This window comes from Odocoileus virginianus, chromosome 1, assembly GCF_023699985.2.
Source record: "Odocoileus virginianus isolate 20LAN1187 ecotype Illinois chromosome 1, Ovbor_1.2, whole genome shotgun sequence".
NCBI lineage: Eukaryota > Metazoa > Chordata > Mammalia > Artiodactyla > Cervidae > Odocoileus > Odocoileus virginianus.
This window is the reverse complement of record NC_069674.1, coordinates 29,542,991-29,564,663: the sequence shown is the minus strand read 5'-3', so window position 1 is coordinate 29,564,663 and position 21,673 is coordinate 29,542,991. Positions and strand designations below refer to the sequence as shown.

General features: G+C 39.8%; 1 protein-coding gene across 2 annotated transcripts in view; it reads right to left on the bottom strand.

Annotated features, from left to right (window-relative positions):
• Nucleotides 1-2,152, bottom strand: part of WASL (WASP like actin nucleation promoting factor) — a 75,214-nt gene extending 73,062 nt beyond the window's left edge. Inside the window, exon 1 of one of the 2 annotated variants that reach the window (XM_020909480.2) lies at nucleotides 1,723-2,152. In XM_020909480.2, the coding sequence (XP_020765139.1) occupies nucleotides 1,723-1,839 (117 nt within the window). In that variant the 5' untranslated portion in view covers nucleotides 1,840-2,152. The remainder of the gene's footprint in view (nucleotides 1-1,722) is intronic. The other variant, XM_020909479.2, reaches the window with a different exon arrangement.
• Nucleotides 2,153-21,673: the final 19,521 nt, after the last annotated feature.

Sequence of the window (21,673 nt, the reverse complement as noted above, 5' to 3'; positions counted from 1 at the left end):
ACTTCCTTTTCTGAGACAGATTATATAACATAAGTAGTATACCAGAAAAAAATTTTTTAAAACGTTTCATTTGCAGATAATGTCACATTCAAATTGCTACAGATTTTCCTAAATTGAAAATATGCACAAATTAGGGCTGCTTTAGGAATCTTAAACTTTAATTGTATCAGCTTCTGGTGAAAAAGAAAAGTGATTAGTCCTTTAACACCACTTTTAAATAAATCAGTAACAAGTAAGAAAAAAACTTCTAAAACAACATGATGTAGTGGAAAGTACAACACAACAGGCATCAGGAGTCCTGCTTTTCTAGTTCCGGTTACATTACTAAATTGCTGTGAGACATATGGCTCACCGGCTCAGTTATCTTTTTGTTTAAAAAGTATGTGGGGAGAGTGAAGAGGGGGCTTGACTGTCTTCACAGTTTCCAAGTCCTGATTTTAATCCACCTCCCTCATTTTATTCTAATCAGGTCTAACTTCTGAAATATGAAACACATCTGCACGGAATGTAATGATTCAATCTCCTACCAGGTGGAACAGGATACAAAGGGTAAACTCCTAGAAAGTTAACAATCCAGTAACTTTCCAGAACTTGTCTAATCCTAACTTCTTAAACAAGCAGGAGCAGTCTGGGTGACACATTTAACATCAGGAAGGAAAGCTGTAAAAGGTACGGCTCTGTTGACATCTCCCTAGGTGGTTCCGGGGTATCAGTGGCACAGACTCTGCAGTGTTAACCAGTAAAGTGGGGAGAAAGGGACCCGAACACCGTTTCAACAGTCTCAACCACAGCTCAACTCGGCCACCCCAGTAAGATGCAGGCTGACAAGGCCTACCCCACAGAGCACAACCTCCCCACCCCCAGAAGCGCCAGCAGCCAATGTAATGAATGCTTCCGTCAACAACACATTCCCCTTCCCACAGCAGAGCTGCTGGCTCCAACCGGCCATCTGGAGTTGGAAAAGGCCGCACAGCACCGACCTAAGACTCATTCCCAGATCCCAAAAGGCCAAGAACTGCTGGAGATTGCGGTTCCCCTGAGCTTGGTTCTGGGAGAGCAGCATCTCCCACCAACGCAAACAAACAAACAACAAAAACAGTGGAGAGGAGAGAGAAACCAGGCCTGAGCGAGACTGCTGGAGAAATAAACCTCGTTCCTCTGCAGTGGGGAGCAGTAGCATTTCCTGCCCCCCGTTCTAAACCGATGCACTCGACTTCACTCCTTCCTGAGATCCTCAAGGGAGAATAAAAGACGACCTTACGGCCCGATTCATTCATATCTGGAATTCGGTCCCCGACCCACCCACTCCTGAAACCAATGGCATTGTGAAGGAAAGTGCCCCCACATCGGGGTCGTAGGACGAGAAGCGAGGGCCAGTCCAGGAGCCCAGTTACAACGATCAAGCAGCTCCTGTAAAAAGATCCCCGCGAGGCCTGACAGTAAAGTTTGAACCAGCAGCAGAGGCACGGACCCGGGTCCAAGAGAGCAGGGCTCCAGCACAGGCCTGCGGACCTGACACTTCCCTGCTCCCGGGCAGGTCCGGGAGGCGACCTCCGGCCCGCACTGCCCGCACCCAGGGAGCTAGGTCAGAGAGAGGCCTGGCCGGCAGTCCGACCCTCCCCGCGCCGCTCCCGCCTCCTTCCCAACTCCCACTTCCCGGCTCTCCCTCCTGGGCCCGGGAGACTAAGGTCGGGGGCGGCGATGCGGATCTCGGCCACTGACCACACATTTCTTGCCGAGGAAGGTGAAGAGGGACTCGTTCTCCTGCGGGGTGAGCAGCAGGGACCCCACGTTGGTGACCCTCCGCGGCGGCGGCGGCTGCTGCTGGCCGGAGCTCATGGTTTCGCCGGCGGGGTAGGGAGGCCAGGGCCGTCTTCTCCGGCGAGTGGGCGAGCGCTCGTTCCCCTTCTGGGTGACAGGGGAGGGAGGAGGGGAATCAGAGGCGTAGCATCTCGCAGCTCCTCCGGCGCAGGGACGAGGCCACGGAAGGAGGAGCCGACGGCAGGCCGCGGTGAGAAAGGGGAGCTCCCCGTTCCCGCCGGGGTAGGCTCTGGCCGGACGGTCGTTGTCCTCGCACTCCGGCGACTGCGCTAAACTCCCAACTCCTCCCCCAACCTTCCTTCGGCGGCAGTGGCGGCGGCGGCGGCAACGGCCTCACAATCCAACATGGCAGCGGGGTACGGGCGAGACCACAGGACTCTAGACGCGGGGGAGCGCGCCGGAAACGCGCGGCTGCGGGCCGGGCCCCGGGAGGAACCCCACCTCCCCACGCCGCGCCTGGCTTCGCCTAGCCGGCCCGAGGCCACGCCCACTTCCGGCCGAGCCGCGGGCTCTGCGCGCTCTGCGGTCGGACGCGGGGTTGTGGGTCCGTTGCAGGCTTTGGCGTCCGAACTCGTTCCTTGGGTAGTCGTCTTTTACAGAGGCTTGAAGAGAGGAGGTGGCTCGTCTCCGCCGCCGAGCTGTCATCCCCTCCTCTTAGACGCACACCTTTGCGGAGCGTCAGTGCAGACTCAGGTCTTCGTCCCCGAAATAGCTTTTATTTCTGAGGCGCGACTGCCAAGATTTTCGAGCTCCTGTCAGAAAGTTCTGGAAGCTGGAGACGGACAATGGGAGAAGGGGCATCCTTCCCTGTGTTCCTCGCCAGTTCGCTCAGAGCCGCAGGTGCCTGCGGTTTCTCAGACTTTGTCCCAACTTCAACAGTGGGAATGGACGAACAGGCCTCTGCCAGGATTGTGAAAGAGACCTTGCTGATGGACGTTCCTGAAAAGCCAAGGCCCTTAGAAAAGTTTTCTACTGCCCGCTGGATTTCTCAAAGGGATTAATAAATGTATTTGTAACATTGCAGTTCGGGCTCGTTTCTGTATGGGTCCTTCACACATTTCCCCTGCTGTTTTATGAATTGAAAAATATTTCTTTTTCCCCTCCTCGTGTTTTTCTTTCAAACTCCAAAGGCCTTGTTTTCTTTTTATCCAAAATGAAGGTACCCATGTAGAGACGTCACTCAGAAAAACACATCATCTAACTTAGTCCTTATGTCAGGCGAGTATATGCTCCTCGGTTCTTGTCTCGTCACACCAAAGATTTGGAGTGAGGCTTAGAAGTAAATCTCAGGAATCTTTTAAAAATTTACATTCAATATTGGAAACTACCTAGGGTAACTCTTTGTTCAGTGGATTAAACACTAGACAGCTGTCTTAAAGTTTGGTAATATGGAGATGATAAATAATACACACTGCTCTGAATTATAGAAGAAACATCTCCACTTTAAACAAATGAGCATTTATTGCATAAACATTACTTAGCATCATGTTTGCTTATTATTAAACAAAAATCGTATGTTAAACTCAAGACATCTATATGTTGACAAATGAAAGTTGATTTTAATATTTCCGAAAGCTCCCAGTACAAATCTTGGGTGTACTAAACAGATTTTTAAGCCATTATCAATACTCTTTAAAAATATTATTAAAATATTAAAATGAAGGCTGCATTAATGAAATTGAGTGGAAATAAATCTAAAAGGAAAATGTAATCATAGTTCTATGAGTCCTTACATAAAATATGGATATGTCAAAGTTACCTTGGTTCAGTGTTAGGGAAAAAAGTGATTTTGAGAAAGCAGGCAGCCTTTTTGTAAAATAATTAGGTTTATAAAGGCAGTAGAAATATAAACAAGGAGTTGCTATTGAACTTCAGAACTAACAAACTTAGAAGCTGAATCAGTTTGTCTTATATCAAAAGTGAGATTCCTATAAATTAAAGCCACCGTGACAGTGGAAAGCATTATAAATTACTGAGAAGTAGAGATTAGAGCCCTAATATTTACAAACCTGTGAACGAGGATAATAACAAAAGTATAGACTTTAGATAGTCCAATTGGAGTTCTTGTTCAGCCATTACAGCCTTATGGACTTTGGCCAAGTTGCTATTCTGAGTTTGTTTCCTCATCCATAAAGTGAAAATAATTTTTATTTAATAAAGGTGTAGAATAAACATAGTTAAACCTACTTCAGAGTTATAAAATTTACCAAGATAGCATGTGTAAAGAACCCGATACAGAGTGGTTAGTCGAATACTATTTGTCTTCTCATTGATGATCGTTGCCTGTGGTCTGCTCTGCCTTCCCTTAGCTAAGGGAACTAGCATTGAGTTGAAGTGTGTATTTTTACCTTTGTTGTATCTAGGCCTGGAAAACTACCCTTCATATTTGGGACTCTGTGTAATTCTTCAAATACATAGTGGTGAATTTGGGACGTAATTTCTTTGTTAGACTTTTTAGTTAGGCTATATATTGTGCCACATAGGTTATATATGTCCCAGTAAGTTGAAATTATAAGACTTTAAAAAACGATAACTCTAGAGACAGGATCATACTAGTTTCTAAATAATAAAAAGGATAGAAATTTTTATGCCTGCCTACCAGCTTTTAAAACTTGTAGATTATCAACCTTTTGAATATGGGAGAGAGAGATGTGAAAAAGGACTGTGAAAAGAGAAGATACAGGAGAGAATAGATGATTCCACAGTAGTTATAAGTTGTGGAATCTATCCTTTGGTGAGAACTATGGGCTCTGATCTTTTCACCATCTCCTTAGCCTAGACTATTTATGTTTTAACTTTTTTTTCCCCCTTTTAGAACATTTTCAACGTCTTATTTCTAAATGCAGTTTTCTGACTATTTGCCCTTCTTTTTTTCTTTAGAAATGAGAATGGTAAATTATAATGACCATAGGCTTTTGTCTCAAGCCCCAAACATTTCTTTAGCTTTTCCTCCAAAGTATAAGTATGTTTTGTCCACAAAATTGCAATTTAAGTATTTTCTACCCTTGCATTGTTATTTTTGCTTCCCTCTAGGTTTTTTCGAACTCTTTGTTCTTAAAATGTGAAAAACATAAGGGTGAACACTGCATTGGAAATAGGACTTCCTTACTCTCATGAGCACGTGAGAAAGCAATATTTGAATTTTCCTCCTTTAGCGTGCATACGACGATTCTGTTTTTCCATATTCACCCTGAGACCAAGTAGTACCAGCTATATTTGTTTCAACAGTTTTAGCAAGTCCCCTTCTTTCTTTCATTCTTGATAGCATATCCTCTTTTTGGCAGAACACAAGACATCTTTCTCTCTGTTTTCTTTGGCAAGTTATTTTCTTATCTCAAATTCTTTTTACCCAGTTTGAGAGACTGGATTTGATCCAGGAAATAAGAAGGATTCTATTTCCCTTCAACTAAGTGTCTTGAAGTTTGTAACCTAGGTTAAGAAGACTGGGGATTTTATCTTCCTGTATGTATAAAATGCATAAGCTCTCTTAAAATGTCTATGAATATCACTAAGAATAGGCAGTTTTGTTTAATATTTCCTATTTGACTGTCCTTGACTCAATTAGAATCTATTTTAAATTTTATTTTCATCTTGTCTTGCTAAGGTCCTTTAAGATTAATCCTCATTTTAACAGAAAACATTAGGGTAGCTTACTTATGAAAACAAGGGCATTTTTTCCAGATGCATTCCCTGTCATTATCTTTATATTTTGCCAGTTTCTCCTGTCCTACTGCTCTGTTAATCCACTTCTTTACAAATGTCATTGTTGATGTACTGTTACAAGTCTTCTGAAACACCCTGTTCCTTTGCTAATGTGAATTATTTAAAGATGTAGTGACACCCTTCCTTGTAAAGGACTGTGGGTAGCCACACACAGGGATCCGTGGCATTCAGCAGCCATGTGGTCTTAAGTACCAGTCCAGGGTGCTGCTTTCCCATGGCAGAGTCCCAGTTAGAGCGACAGAATAGCAGTAAACTTGGATACTGCAGGGGTGATGAATATCATTTCCCTCGTGCAACCTCCAAGTGCCATGGCTTTAGGATTTCACATAAAGTATCTCTGCACATTTATGTGAATGTTGATTATAGCAGTGTTTAAGAGAATTTGTTCTTGTTCTCCCAAGTTAAATGTTTCCTTTTTCCTCAACTAAAATCTTGGTAAGTAAGCTAGCAAATGATTTTCCCCTCCCTTCCTTTTTAAATTCATTTTGAGTACAAGCCTTTCTGGGGCTTACTTTTTTAGAAATAGCTTATGTACAACTCATTCAGATTCTTTATTGATCTTTGTGGAAAACAATTCTAAATTGTGCTAGTAAATTATCAGTGATAGTTACTACCGCTGGTCTCCAGATACCTAAAACATAACCTTTATTCAAGAAATGATTTCAACGTATGTTATAGTATGTATGTACAGTAACTATAGTATAGTATGTATAGTAACTATGTATGGTATAGCTCCCAATATGCTACTTACTGTTCTTTTTTTCCCCCACTGCTCTTTTACTTTAATGAATATTCAGTGATTCTCAGTTGAATGATTCCAGATAAAGGGGGAAAACATTGAGCTCTTTATTATAATATACTCACAGTCAATCTACATATGAGTGAGTAAGAAGTTTGGATAATGTTGATGATTTGACAATACCGTGCATCCCCATGAATACCTCACTGAAACTATCAAAATGAAAGATATGGACTCTTCTATCATAAAACTTTTTTGGTGTTATATTGATGAAGTTTGTAATTTCTATTACAGTAAGTCTGGGGTTCATTTTTATTACTCTTTTTATGCTTCAGGTTTATTAATAGTTCATTTTCCATTTCAGAGTTGAAATCTAAGTTTATTTCTTGTCTTTATTTTAATTGAGATATAATTAACATAAAACATTAGTTTCAGTTATACAACACAATTCAATGTATGTACATACTGAAAATACATATAGCTTTTAGAAAATCAATTTTTAGCTTTATTAAAAGTGATACATTCATATGAATTAAAAAATAAAATGATACTACAAAGGTTATAACAACAGGGAAACCCAGAAACTCTGTGCTTCATTTGCTATCCCCTTTGCTCCCCCAAGAGTCATCCAGTCTGAACTGTTTCTTTTGGCATTTATATATGTATTTCTAAATAATATGCTAAGCTACTATATATTGATTGATCAACTTAAAGAAGTATTTATCAACTTCATATTATATTTGCTGAGGATTTATCTCTCTTAGATTCAAGGGATTAGATCTGATAGACAGAGTACCTGAAGAACTATGGACAGAGGTTCATGACATTGTACAGGAGACAGGGATCAAGACTATCCCCAAGAAAAAGAAGTGCAAAAAAGCAAAATGGCTGTCTGAGGAGGCCTTACAAATACCTGTGAAAAGAAGAGAAGCAAAAAGGAAAGGAGAAAAGGAAAAATACACCCATTTGAATGCAGAGTTCGAAAGAATAGCAAGCAGAGATAAGAAAACCTTCCTCAGTGATCAGTGCAAAGAAATTAAGGAAAACAATAGAATGGGAAAGACTGGGGATCTCTTCAAGAAAATTAGAGATATCAAGGGAACATTTTTATGCAAAGATAGGCAGAATAAAGGACAGAAATGTTATGGTTGTAACAGAAGGAGAAGATATTAAGAAGAGGTGGCAAGAATACACAGAAGAACTATACAAAAAAGATCTTCATGACCCAGATAATCACGATGGTGTGATCACTCACCTAGAGCCAGACATCCTGGAATGTGAAGTCAAGTGGGCCTTAGAAAGCATCACTATGAACAAAGCTAGTGGAGGTGATGGAACTCCAGTTGAGCTATTTCAAATCCTGAAAGGTGATGCTGTGAAAGTGCTGCACTCAATATGCTAGCAAATTTGGAAAATTCAGCAGTGGCCACAGGACTGGAAAAGGTCAGTTTTCATTCCAATCCCAAAGAAAGGCAATGCCAAAGAATGCTCAAACTACTGTGCAATTGCACTCATCTCACATGCAAGTAATGCTCAAAGTTCTCCAATCCAGGTTTCAATAGTACATGAACCATGAACTTCCAGATGTTCAAGCTAGATTTAGATAAGGCAGAGAAACCAGAGATCAAATTGCCAGCATCCACTGGATCATGGAAAAAGCAAGAGAGTTCAGAAAAACATCTATTTCTACTTTATTGACTATGCCAAAGCCTTTGTGTGGATCACAACAAATTGTGGAAAATTCTGAAAGAGATGGGAATACCAGATCACCTGACCTGCCTCCTGAGAAATCTGTATGCAGGTCAAGAAGCAACAGTTAGAACCAGACATGGAAAAAGAGACTGATTCCAAATTGGGAAAGGAGTACATAAAGGCTGTATATTGTTACCCTGCTTATTTAGCTTACATGCAGAATACATCATGCTAAATGCCAGGCTGGATGAAGCACAAGCTGGAATCAAGATTGCTGGGAGAAATATCAATAACCTCAGACATGCAGATGACACCACCCTTATGGAAGAAAGCGAAGAAGAACTAAAGAGCCTCTTGTTGAATGTGAAAGAAGAGAATGAAAAAAATGGCTTAAAACTCAAAATTCAGAAAACTAAGATCATGCCATCCAGTCCCATTACTTCACAGCAAATAGGTGGAGAAACAATGAAAACAGTGACAGACTTTATTTTTTCGGGCTCCAAAATCACTGCAGATGGTGACCAGCCATGAAATTAAAAGACGCTTGCTCCTTGGAAGAAAAGTTATGACCAACCTAGACAACATATTAAAAAGCAGAGACATTACTTTACCAACAAAAGTCCATCTAGTAAAAGATATGGTTTTTCCAGTAGTAATGTGTGAATGTAAGAGTTGGGGTATAAAGAAAGCTGAGCAGCAAAGAACTGATGCTTTTAAACTGTGGTGTTGGAGAAGACTCCTAAGACTGCAAGGAGATCCAACCAGTTCATCCTAAAGGAAATCAGTCCTGAATATTCATTGGAAGGGCTGATGCTAAAGCTGAAACTCCAATACTCTGGTCACCTGATGCAAAGAACTGACTCATTTGAAAAGACCCTGAAGCTTGGAATGATTGAAGGCAGGAGGAGAAGGGGATGACAGAGGATGAGATGGTTGGATGGCATCACTGACTTGATGGAGTAAGCTCCAGGACTTGGTGATGGACAGGGATGCCTGGCGTGCTGCGGTCCATGGGGTCACAAAGAGTCAGACACAACTGAGTGACTGAATTGAAAAAGCCCTTGGAAAGTTAGTGATGGTTGAATGGATTGGAACCATAAGATAATACACCTTGATGTCATTTATCTATGAATAGCTATTTAGCTAATCCATTAAACAACATTATAATACATTTTTTTAGTATAATATGTTGTCAAAGCCAGTGATATATAGATTTTCTAGTTGGAAATTATCATTACTTTTTTAAAAAATAAGGGTATAGTTGCTTTATAGTATTGTTAGTTTCTGCTACACAATGAAGTAAATCAGCTATACGTATACATATAGCCCCTCCATCCTGGACCTCCGTCTCATCCTACACCCCAGCCCCACCCATCTAGGTCACCACAGAGCACTGAGCTGAGCTCCCTGCACTATCCAGCGGGCTCCCACTAGCTATCTGTTTTATACAAGGTAGTATATATATGTCAGTCCCAGTCTCTCAATTTATCACCTCCCATTCCCCCCACCCCGTGTCCATGTGTCCATTCTCTACATCTGTGTCTCCATTCCTGCCCTGCAAATAGGTTTATCTGTACCATTTTTCTAGATTCTATACATATGCATTAATATATATATATTTTTCTCTTTCTGACTTACTTCACTCTATGTGATTGACTCTGGATCCATCCAGTTCTCTACAAATGACTCAATTTTGTTCCTTTTTATGGCTGAGTAACTTTCTATTGTATATCATTACTTTTAAAATGTCTATCTCCTCCATTATTAGTCTTAAGTCTCTCTGAGAGCTCGGATCATGTCTTACTCATCTCGATATGATATCTTTTTAATTCTTTATATTGAACCTGCATGCATAGTCATTTCAGCCACTTCAGTTTTGTCCAACTTTTGTGACCCTATGGACTGTGGCCTACTAGGCTCCTCTGTCCATGGGATTTTCCCAGCAAGAATACTGGAGTGGGTTGCCATTTCCTCTTCCAGGGCATCTTCCTGACCCAGAGATCAAACTCAGTGTCTCCTGCATCTCCTGAATTGCAGGCAGAGTCTTTACTGCTGAACCACCTGGGAAGCTCTAATAGGTTTACAAGTATACATTTAATATTGTATGTTATATTGTATAATATTTAACCTATATAATATTAAATGTATACTTGTAAATCAAATGATCATTTTTGATCCATGGCACAACATTTGAGTATTTTTCATAAGTTACAAAATAGCTATACAGGCTCTGAAATCAAGTCAAGAAAACTTCAAGTCTTCTCCAAACTCTGCCATATACTACTCAGCATGTGATATTCCAAGAGTCCATGGAGAGAAAATACAATCTGCAGAAATCAACACACAATCTAGTGGGAGCAGGTAGGGGGGTTGTGGCTAACAACAATGAACAGGAATGGCCTCAACCTTAGTTGACCAGCAAACTAATGCATGTCCAGAGTATGAAATTTTTTTTTTTTTTTTTTTTTTAACCCCTGAGCAGTCTTAGATATCCAGGGACCCAGTCTGAGAGGAGAAATACAGAGCATATTGTTAGGGGTTTCTGGGAATAATCATTTTTAGCTCAATTCAGTTGCCAAGGTTGGCTTGGCAGAGTAAGGTTTACTTTTCAGAGTAAACCAAGGTTGACTTGGTCTGGAAAGCAACTTTGGAATGAAATACTGTAGTGATAACAAGAACCAGAACAACATACAACCGACTGGCCATCTCTAGGGACTTAAGGAGATAGACCAGTAGTTCTCAGAATGTGTTTTCCCCTCCTGGTAACCTCACTTGGGAACTTGTTAGAACTGTAAAACCTCAAGCACCACGTTGAATCAGAAACTGAATCAGAAATGCTGAGTGTAGACCTCATCAGTCTGTTTAAAAAGAACCATTCTGGTGATTATGATGTATGGACCTTCATGAGGACATCCAAAGGATTAAATTTATCTCCACCAACAACCACGTCCTCCTCCCCCAACATAGAATACAGGAGCTGGTTGCTATTTCCATCTTCAGGGGATCTTCCTGACCCAAGAATCGAATTCAGGTCTCCTAGTTGCAGGCAGATTCTTTACCACTGTGCCATGAGGGCACAGTCCATTTCTTTCAAAAAAGCTGAATGTCTTTCCCCCATGGAACTTATTATACAATTTTAAGATGGAAAGAATTTTAGCAATCATCAATTAATTCCTTTCATTTCACAAAGAAGTAAATGGAAGCACAGAGAAGTTGAGTAACTTTACTGAGACCAGAATAAATGCAGTAGCCCTCACAGTTAAAAAAAGAGTCTGAAATGCATCACTTGGGTGCAGTTTCAAAAACGACAGAATGATCTTTATTTGTTTCCAAGGCAAACCATTCAACATCACAGTTATCCAAATCTATGCACCAACCACTAATGCTAAGGAAGCTGAACAGTTATATGAAGACCTACAAGACCTTCTAGGACTGACACCAGAAAAAGATGTCGTTTTCATCATAGGGGATTGGAATACAAAAGTAGGAAGTCAAGAGATACCTGGAGGAACAGGCAGGTTTGGCCGTGGTGTACAAAATGAAGCAGGGCAAAAGCTAAACAGTTTTGTCAAGAGAACACACTGGTCATAGCAAACACCCTCTTCCAGCAACACAAGAGACAATTCTACACATGGACATCAACAGATGGTCAATACTGAAATCAGATTGATTATATACTTTGCAGCCAGAGATGGATAAGCTCTATGCAGTCAGTAAAAAGAAGACCTGGCGCTGACTGTGGCTCAGATCATCAGCCCCTTATTGCAAAATTCAGGCTTTAAGAAAGTAGGGAAAATCACTAGGCCATTCAGGTATGACCTAAACCAAACCCCTTATGATTATACAGTGAAGTTGATGAATAGATTCAAGGGATTAGATCTGATAGAGTGCCTGAAACTATGGACAGAGGTCCAAAACATTATACATGAGGCAGTGACCAAAACCATTACAAAGAAGAAGAAATGCAAGAAGGTTAAATCAAGGAGTCTTTACAAATAGTTGAGAAAAGAAGAGAAGTGAAAGGCAAGAGAGAAAAGGGAAAGATATACCCAACTGAATGCAGAGTTCCAGACAATAGTAAGGAAAGATTAGAAAGTCTTCTTAAGTGAACAATGAAAACAAATAGAGGAAAACAATAGAATAGGAAAGATGAGAGATCTCTTAAAATTAGAGAAGCCAGGAGAATATTTCATGCAAAGATATGGATGATAAAGGATAGAAATGGCAAGCATCTAACAGAAGCAGAAGAGATTAAGAAGAGGTGGCAAGAATGCACAAAGCACTAAACAAAAAAAGCTCTTACTGACCCAGATAACCATAATGGTGTGGTCACTCACTTAGAGCCATACATCCTGGAGTGTGAAGTCAAGTGGGGCCTTAGGAAGCATTACTGAGAAGGTGGTGGAATTCCAGCTAAGATATTTAAAATCCTAAAAGATGCTGTCAATGTGCTGCACTCAATATGTCAACAAATTTGGAAAACTCAGCAGTGGCCACAGGTCTGGAAAAGGTCAGTTTTCATTTCAATCTTGAAAAAGGGAAATACCAAAAAATGTTCAAACTACTGTACCATTGTGCTGATTTCTCATGCTAGCAAAGTAATTCTCAAAATCCTTCAAGCTAGGCTTTAGCAGTAAATGAACTGAGATTTATAAGCTGGAGGATTTCAAAAAGGTAGAAGAACCAGAGATCAAATTACCAACATCTGTTGGATGATAGAAAAAGCAAGGGAGTTCCAGAAAAACAACTGCTTCATGGATTACACGAAAGCCTTTGATTGTGTGGATCACAACAAACTGTGGAACATTCTTAAAGAGATGGGTATACCAGACCACCTTACCTGTCTTCTGAGAAACTTGTATGTAGGTCAAGAAGCAACAGTTAGAACCAAATATGGAAAAACACACTGGTTCAAAATTTGGCAAGGAGTACATCAAGGCTGTGTATTGTTTTCCTGCTTATTTAACTTCTATGCAGAGTACATAACGAGAAATGCCAGGCTGAATGAATCACAAGCTGGGATCAAGATCTCTGGGAGAAATATCAACAACCTCAGATATACAGATGATACCACTCTAATGGCAGAAAGCAAAGAGGAAATAAACAGTCTCTTGATGAGGGTGACAGAGGAAAATGAAAAAGCTACTGTAAAACTCAACATTCAAAAAACTAAAATCAGGGCATCTGGTCTCACCACTTCTTGGCAAATCAGTTCAGTTCAGTCGCTCAGTTGTGTCCACCTCTTTGCGACCCCATGCACTTCATCATGCCAGGCCTCCCTGTCCATCACTAACTCCCGAAGCTTGCTCAAACTCATGTCCATTGAGTCAGTGATGCCATCCAACCATCTCATCCTCTGTTGTACACTTCTCCTCCCACCTTCAATTGTTCCTAGCATCAGGGTCTTTCCTAATGAGTCAGTTCTTCACATCAGGTGGCCGAAGTATTGGAGTTTCATCTTCAACATCAGTCCTTCCAATGAATATTCAGGACTGATTTCCTTTAGGATGAACTGGTTGGATCTCCTTGCAGTCCAAGGGACTCTCAAGAGTCTTCTCCAACACCACAGTTTAAAAGCATCAATTCTTTGGTGCTCAGCTTTCTTTACAGTCCAACTCTCACATCCATACGTGACTACTGGAAAAACCATAGCTTTGACTAGATGGGCCTTTGTTGGCAAAGTAATGTCTCTGCTTTTTAATATGCTGTCTAGGTTCAGTTCAGTTCAGTTCAATTCAGTCGCTCAGTCATGTCTGACCCTTTGCAACCCCATAGACTGCAGCACTCCAGGCCTCCCTATCTATCACCAACTACTGGAATTTACTCAAACTCATGTCCACTGAGTCAGTCATGCCATCCAAACATCTCATCCTCCATCGTCCCCTTCTCCTCATAGATTTTCTTCCATGTCTTTTAATTTCATGGTTGCAGTCACCATCTGCAGTGATATGGAGCCCCCCCCAAAATAAAGTCTCACTGTTTTCAATGATTCCCCATCTATTTGCCATGAAGTGATAGTATCAGATGTCACGATCTTAGTTTTCTGAATATTGAGTTTTAAACCAGCTTATTCACTCTCCTCCTTCACTTTCATCAAGAGGTCCTTTAGTTCTTCTTCACTTTCTGCCATAAGGCTGGTATCATCTGCATATCTGAGGTTATTGATATTTCTCCCATAAATCTTGATTCCAACTTGTGCTTCATCCAGCCCGACATTTTGCATGATGTACTCTACATATAAGTTAAATAAGCAAGGTGACAATATACATCCTTGATGTACTCCTTTCCTGATTTGGAACCAGTCTGTTGTTCCATGTCCAGTTCTAACTTGCTTCTTGACCTGCATACAGATTTCTCAGGAGGCAGGTCAGGTCGTCTGGTAGTCCCATCTCTTGAAGAATTTTCCACAGTTTGTTGTGATCCACACAGTCAAAGGCTTTGGTGTAGTCAATAAAGCAGAAATAGATGTTTTTCTGGAACTCTTGCTTTTTTGATGATCCAGTGGATGTTGGCAATTTGATCTCTGATTCCTCTGCCTTATCTTAATCCAGCTTAAACATCTGGAAGTTCTTGGTTCATGTACTGTTGAAGCCTGGCTTGGAGAATTTTGAGCATTACTTTGCTAGTGTGTGAGATGAGTGTAGTTGTGTGGTAGTTTGAACATTCTTTGGCATTGCCTTTCTTTAGGATTGGAATGAAAACTGAACTTTTCCAGTCCTGTGGCCACTGCTGAGTTTTCCAAATTTGCTGACATATCGAGTGCAGTACTTCCACAGAATCATCTTTCAGGATTTGAATTAGCTCAACTGGAATTCCATCACCTCCACTAGCTTTGTTCGTAGTAATGCTTCCTAAGGCCCACTTGACTTTTCATTCCAGGATGTCTGGCTGGAATGCGAATAGATGGGGAAATAAACTTGGCAAAGTAGAAACAGAAACAGATTTTATTATCTTGGACTCCAAAATCACTGCAGATGGTGATTGCAGCCATGAAATTAAAAGATGCTTGCTCCTTAGAAGGAAGACTATGACAAACCTAGATTCCATATTAAAAAGTAGAGATATCACTTTGCCAACAAAGGTCCATTTATTCAAAGCTATGGTTTTTCCAATAGTCATGTACTGACATGAGATTTTGACCATAAAGAAGGCTTAGTTCCAGATAATTGGTGCTTTCGAACTGTTGTGCTGGGAAAGACTTTTGTGAGTCCCTTGGATAGTAAGGAGATCAAACCAGATAATCAACACTGAATATTCAATGAAAGGCCTGATGCTCCTATACTTTGGCCACTTGATGCCAAGAGCCAACTCACTGGAAAAGACCCTGATGCTTGAAAAGATTGTGAGGAGAGGGCAACAGAGGAAGAGATGGCTGGATGGCATCATCAACCTAATGGATATGAGTTTGATCAAACTCCGGGAGATAGTGAAGAACAGGGAAGCCTGGCATGCTAAGTTCATGGGGTCACAGTTAGTCATGACTTAGCAACTGAACAACAACAGAAAGATAGTTCAAAAAGGAAGATAAACCTGTATTATTCTTTTCATTATTACAAATAATCTGTTCTGGCTTAAAAATTAATATTTAAGCCTATTTTTAAGCCTGCATCATGCCCCTGCATCTTAGAGGGGCACGATAAGAATTATAATCCTATGAGCATAAAATTCCTACTTTTAATTACCTCAATAGAATAGAACAGGTAATTGGTGACTATGATTCATGGAATTATTGCTCTAATATGTATAATTCATATTCAAAACTAGATTGTAGAGACTTCTCTAGTTGTCCAGTTTTTGAGACTCCACCCTTCAGTGCAATGGACATGGGTTCAATCCCTGGTTCAGTAACTAAGATTGCACATGCCTCTTGGCATGGCCAAAAAAAACCCCTTTTTTCTATACTACTTGATAATTTTAAATCAGTCATGCCTCTCAAATCCCCATTGCTGGAAGTACTGTCACTTTTTTTTTTTTTAAGTACTTAAGTATTTGAACGCTCAAATAATTTAGCCAAAGTCAGTGGTCATGTTTGAATAAGTTCCTTATTCTTTGTTTGGGAGTCAAGGGACCTTAGCAATTATTAGTTCAAACTCCTCATTCAGTAATGCCTAAAAACGGAAAAAGCAAAAAAGTATAAGAGTGTACGTTGGATATATTTGGTTTATTATTTAGCAACAGCTGTTAATTAAATGTGTCTAAAAGTTTTATTGAGAGTCTGTATAATATAATGAAAATACTGCAGACATTATAGTCAAACAGACTTAGGTTGATGACCAGTTCTACAGATCCTTGACTAAGATAACATTTTAAACTAATTTGAACAAGTTGCTTAAAAATGAAGTTACATATTTTCTTTACACATTTCCATCTTTCCTCCTTTAAGAGGGTTGGGAAGATAAACTCAGTGGAATACTGGTACTTCTTTTATCACCTGGACATCTTGGCACTGAATCTTGTATGTTTATGTTCAGTTAGAGTAAGAGTCTGAATCGATGCGAGAGGAAAGCTGTAATAAGCAGGAAAACTGGCTTGATGTGATGACTCAGCTCCTACGTGATGATGGTGTCTATGCTGTTGTTATTTAGTCACTGAGTCGTGTCTGCCTCATGCGCTGTAGCCTGCCAGGCTCCTCTGTCCATGGAATTCCCCAGGCAAGAATACTGGAGTGTATTGCCATTTCCTTCTCCAGGGGATCTTCCTGACCCAGGGACTGAACCCACCTCTCCTACTTGGCAGGCAGATTCTTTACAACTGAGCCACCTGGGGAACCCAGGATCTATGTGCACCCACATTATAAGGTCTGACACACATGAGGGGAATATGTCATCCCATCACAGTTTCCTATTTTGATGCAAGTTCATACACATCCCCGTGTTATGTTCCTCAGGCTCTCCAAGCACCGTTGGATTTACTCGAGATCTATAGCTCCAATTGATAAGCTCCATAAAGCCATCATGCACCAGTTCAAACTCATGATCTTTGTTACAAATCTTCTTCAGGTGCTTTCTTGTCTTAGTGAATAACACTGATATGTACTCTTTTCCAGTCAGAAACCTCATAACCATCCTGTCCTCCTATCCTTTACACTGCCTCTGTCCTCTCATCTCCAGCTACTATAGCTTATCAATTTTACCTTCTAGTCACTGTCTATCATCACCTCTTTTTCATCTCCTCTGCCCATGCCCCAAAACAGCCCTTCGATATCTGTCCCTACCAACTTATTCAACCTCTTGCTCTGGTAACTCTTCCCCCTGCACCCAACCCCTCAGTCTTTACACTCCATCAGTCTTGGAGTTGCCTCGACAGGCCACATTTTTCCCACCTTATTCCCTCTGCTTGGAATGTCTTCTCTCCTGTTTCCTTAAGCTTGTCTCTGTGGCAAGTTGTTCTTCAACAATCAGATCAAGCATTTACCACTTTTGTGAAGCCTTTTCTGAATTTCCCAGGTAAGATGCCCCTTTCTCCTCTGTGTCCACATGGAATCTTGCATGTAATTCCACTACAGATTAAAACAAATCAAATTTATTTGTATTTATGTTTCCTCACTTGACTCGACGGTGATGGACCTTGTATTTTTATGTGCATGCAATCCTGTATATTTGTATTTTTCAGTTACCTGATCCCCTGCTGCCTAGGAGTCTCGATAAATATTTGTTGACTAAGTATTGAAGAAACATAAAAGGGAAGGGAGGAAGGGGAGGAAGAGAGGGAAAAACTAAAGGAGGACTGTTCAGAATTCTAAGAAACTACTTCAGATCTTTGTAGGTCTCAATCTCCTTTTCTTCTAAATCATCTTGTCTCTCCCAATGCAAAATGTTTGAATCCTGGCTGAAACTTACGTTCTCACCCATCAGGATGTAAATGCTGTAACTACCCTCTGCAGTCAGCTAAGTTCCTTCAAAATTCTCTTATTTTCATTGGAAAATCTTCTGCCATGTACCAACTTCCTCTCTAATCTTACTTACTTTTCTCTGACACTCCTGATACATATAACATCTCATAAACGAAGAAACCAAAAATTTGTTTTGAATGTGGTAATGACTCTGAATGATAAAATACATTCAAGAGTAGTACTGGATTGCCCAGGAATTATGTATTATATTTAAGTAATCTGTCTGAATATATTTCTGCTGTAAATATGTAATAGTAAGGGTTTAGAAGCTTATTATTTTGAGCATTTTATTCACTATTCAAAGTATGTATTAATCAAAAAGCTTGTCAATTTCTCATAGAAAAATGAACATCTTTCTGGAAGCTCTTGTCTTTTATTTCTTTTGAATTAACAAAACTACAAGTGATAAGTAAAGTTAATGAATTATCACATTGAGAGTGAATAAAGGTGATAATCCAGTGGTGATATTGCCTGTATGGAATAACCTTCTTGTTTTCTAAGCAAGTTAGGCAGGAGCAGAAAAGAGGGATGTCACGTCAGTATAAGTGAAGAGAGAGATTGACAGTATACAATTGTTTGGGTTATAATATCTTATGGATCTTTGCAAGTTAAAGGTTTTATAATGTAATAATTAGTGGAAAAATCACTGCTCTAAAGACAATATTGGTTATCTGTTAATTCTATGGGAAATATGGTAAGAAAGAGTCCTAAGATATTTTACTCTAATATTTAATATTTTGCCTTTAATTCCCTGCTTAATTTCCATAAATTTCTAAGAAGTAATATATGCTAATGAGGTAGTTTTTCTTGCAAATATGTATGTGAGTAAAAGAAAAATAATAAATCTTTAAATTATCAGAAATGAAGGTTTAAAGGAATAAGTGCTTTTGTACTGCTTCTTTCTAGAGTCTGCGTTTCTTCAACTAATTCACTGCAAAAACAATTCAGGTCTTTGTCTTAGTCTTCTGATGTCTCAGACAGTAAAGAATCTGTCTTCAGTGCGAGAGACCTGGGTTCGATCCCTAGGTCAGGAAGATTCCCTGGAGAGGGAACGGCTACCCACTCCAGTATTCTTGCCTGGAAAATTCCATGGATAGAGGAGCCTGGCAGGCTACAGTCCATGGTGTTGCAAAGAGTCGGACATGACTGAGCGACTGACACTTTTCATATTTATTTAAACCAAGGCTATGATTAAAATTGTTTCATACATAAAATAGAAAACAGTGTACTCTTCCTGCTTTCTTAGTATAGCAAAGCATTGTCTCAAGTTCAAAGCAATGTCTCAAGGAGCTTTATTCTTTGGATATGTTCTATCACTCTCTTCTGTTAGATCAGGTTTCATTTTTATCACTTTGCTCTTCATTTGTTTCCAAAGGTATGCTTTCCAAGACCAATTCCTGATGTTTCTCTCATTTGCCTGTTGCTGTTGTTCCATTGGGCTCCCCTGGTGGCACAGATGTTAAAGAGTCTGCCTGCAGTGATGGAGATCCAGGTTTAATCCTTACATCAGGAAGATCCCCTGGAGAAGGGAATGACTACCCATTCCATTATAATTGTCCCTTATTTTTCTTTCTTCAATAAATTGTTAGGTTTCCCACTCTCCAATTTCTATTCCTATAGTTACTAACTGAAAAGACCTGCTAAAAATGGATTTCTAATAACATATTCTCTCCTATGGGACATTATGTTGATATCTTACCTATTATGAGAAGGTCCCTAATTGTAGTTGATACAAAAGTCTTTGAATTACAAAAAAGCCTTTTCTTTTTTGTCATCAATAATAGTTGTCTTTTGTTCTCTTGATTTTGAAAGCCTCAGAGTCTGTCCTCAATTAGAAATGTAGAACACCAGTCCTTCAAAACCACTTAAGAAAGCATTAAACCATTATTTTTTTGCTATTCAGTTACTCTCAATACCCAGTGAGAAATGTGGGATTTTGAAAAGTTTTCAAAGGAAATGCTCTCGATTGAAACCCCTAAGTAAACTAATTTTTATTTTTGCATTAAATTAGATTCCTGGGAGGCTGCATGGTCATACTGCATTAACTTAAGCCTCTTATAGAACCAAATGTGCTAAGTTATAGTGTAAAAACTCTTGACTTTAATGGAAGATTGTTGTAAGAAAAAATTTTACGGATTTACTTTTATGTTGATGATAAAGACTATTGTCCAGAATATTTTACTTAAGTTATGTAAGTTAATAGTCTCTCTGTAAGATTGCTAAGTGAGAAATTTCTTTTGGATTTTTATAGAGAATCAGTTCTCCAGAAGCATTGGTACATTTTCTCTTTTCTGATGCTAGTTGTAAAATAATGTGTTTCTTTCCACACCCCACCGCCCCAAACCCCACTTGCTCTACCTCAGTCTGCTCAGATACTCAGAGCAAAATTTAATGCTATCATGTCAACTATGTCATTGCTTTCAAAATTTCATATATTTGCATAAAAACTTCATGATGTTTGCCATATTCTCATATCTCCAGAATAATTTATATTCTAATTTTAATCAAGCCAGATGTTTACTTTTAGAAAGGTATTTTAATAGGATACTTGGATTTGGTATGCTCACCATATTTTTAATCTACTTCAAAATATTGTTAAGATGTTAGAATAAATACTTGTATAATGTTTAAAAATCTTCTCACTATCAGTAGTACATATATCAGACATTGGAAAATACTGGACTGTATTAACTTAGGATTGGTTTATTTTGCCCTCCTGTATCTGGTTCTGATTTTCTTTTGAATAATTCTATTGTGTATGCCTTTGGTTGCCTCAAAATGTCTTTGCTAAAAGGGACTTTTTCCTGCAGGTGTCAGAAGCTAAGTGCAACTAGCTTGTGTAAAGAAAAGAAGAAGGGAGAGGGAGAACTGGGTCTGTTAACTGATGAGTTTGAGATAGATCTCTAAAGGCTTAGCTGGATGTATCATTCGTTGATGTCAGTAGGTCTCAGCCCTTTATTCTCTACCTTTCAGCTTTGTTCGGTGTAACCATGACCCTTGGGCAGTCTCTCTCAGTGTGCTCCTTGCAGCTCCTGGGCTTATCATCTACCAGTTCAGCAATAATTCCAGGGAAAAACACACAGGCAAACTCCTCTTTCCCTGCAACTAAAGCAAAAGTCTTACATCTAGTTCTCATCACCCTGACAAGCATCATGTTACTTAACTAATCACTGTGGCATGGAGTTTTGCAGTGTTCTGACTAGTAAATTTGCATCATGCGCCTGGGGCAGATGCGTCAGTTCTGTCCCCACCATATGTAAGAATCCTAGGTTTTATTTCCAATATTCTGGGAGGTGGGTCATAGAGGTTTGTGATTTATGTCGGAGAGTGTTTTGCCTATGTTCTCCTCTAGGAGTTTTATAGTTTCTGGTCTTACATTTAGATCTTTAATCCATTTTGAGTTTATCTTTGTGTATGGTGTTAGAAAGTGTTCATGAAACATGTATATTATCTAGGGTGAAACAGACCACCAGCCCAGGCTGGATGCATGAGACAAGTGCTCGGGCCTGGTGCACTGGGAAGACCCAGAGGGATCGGGTGGAGAGGCAGGTGGGAGGGGGGATCGGGATGGGGAATACATGTAAATCCATGGCTGATTCATGTCAATGTATGAAAAAAGCCACTACAATATTGTAAAGTAATTAGCCTCCAACTAATAAGAATAAATGGGGAAAAAAAAAGAATCCTAGGGTAGATAGTTTCTAAAGTAAAAGAGGGGTATGGTTACCAGCTATCATAGACTAAATGTTTTTATCTCCTTTCCTCCTATGTACTGAAATCTTAAATTTAAGAGAAATTTCTTTTGG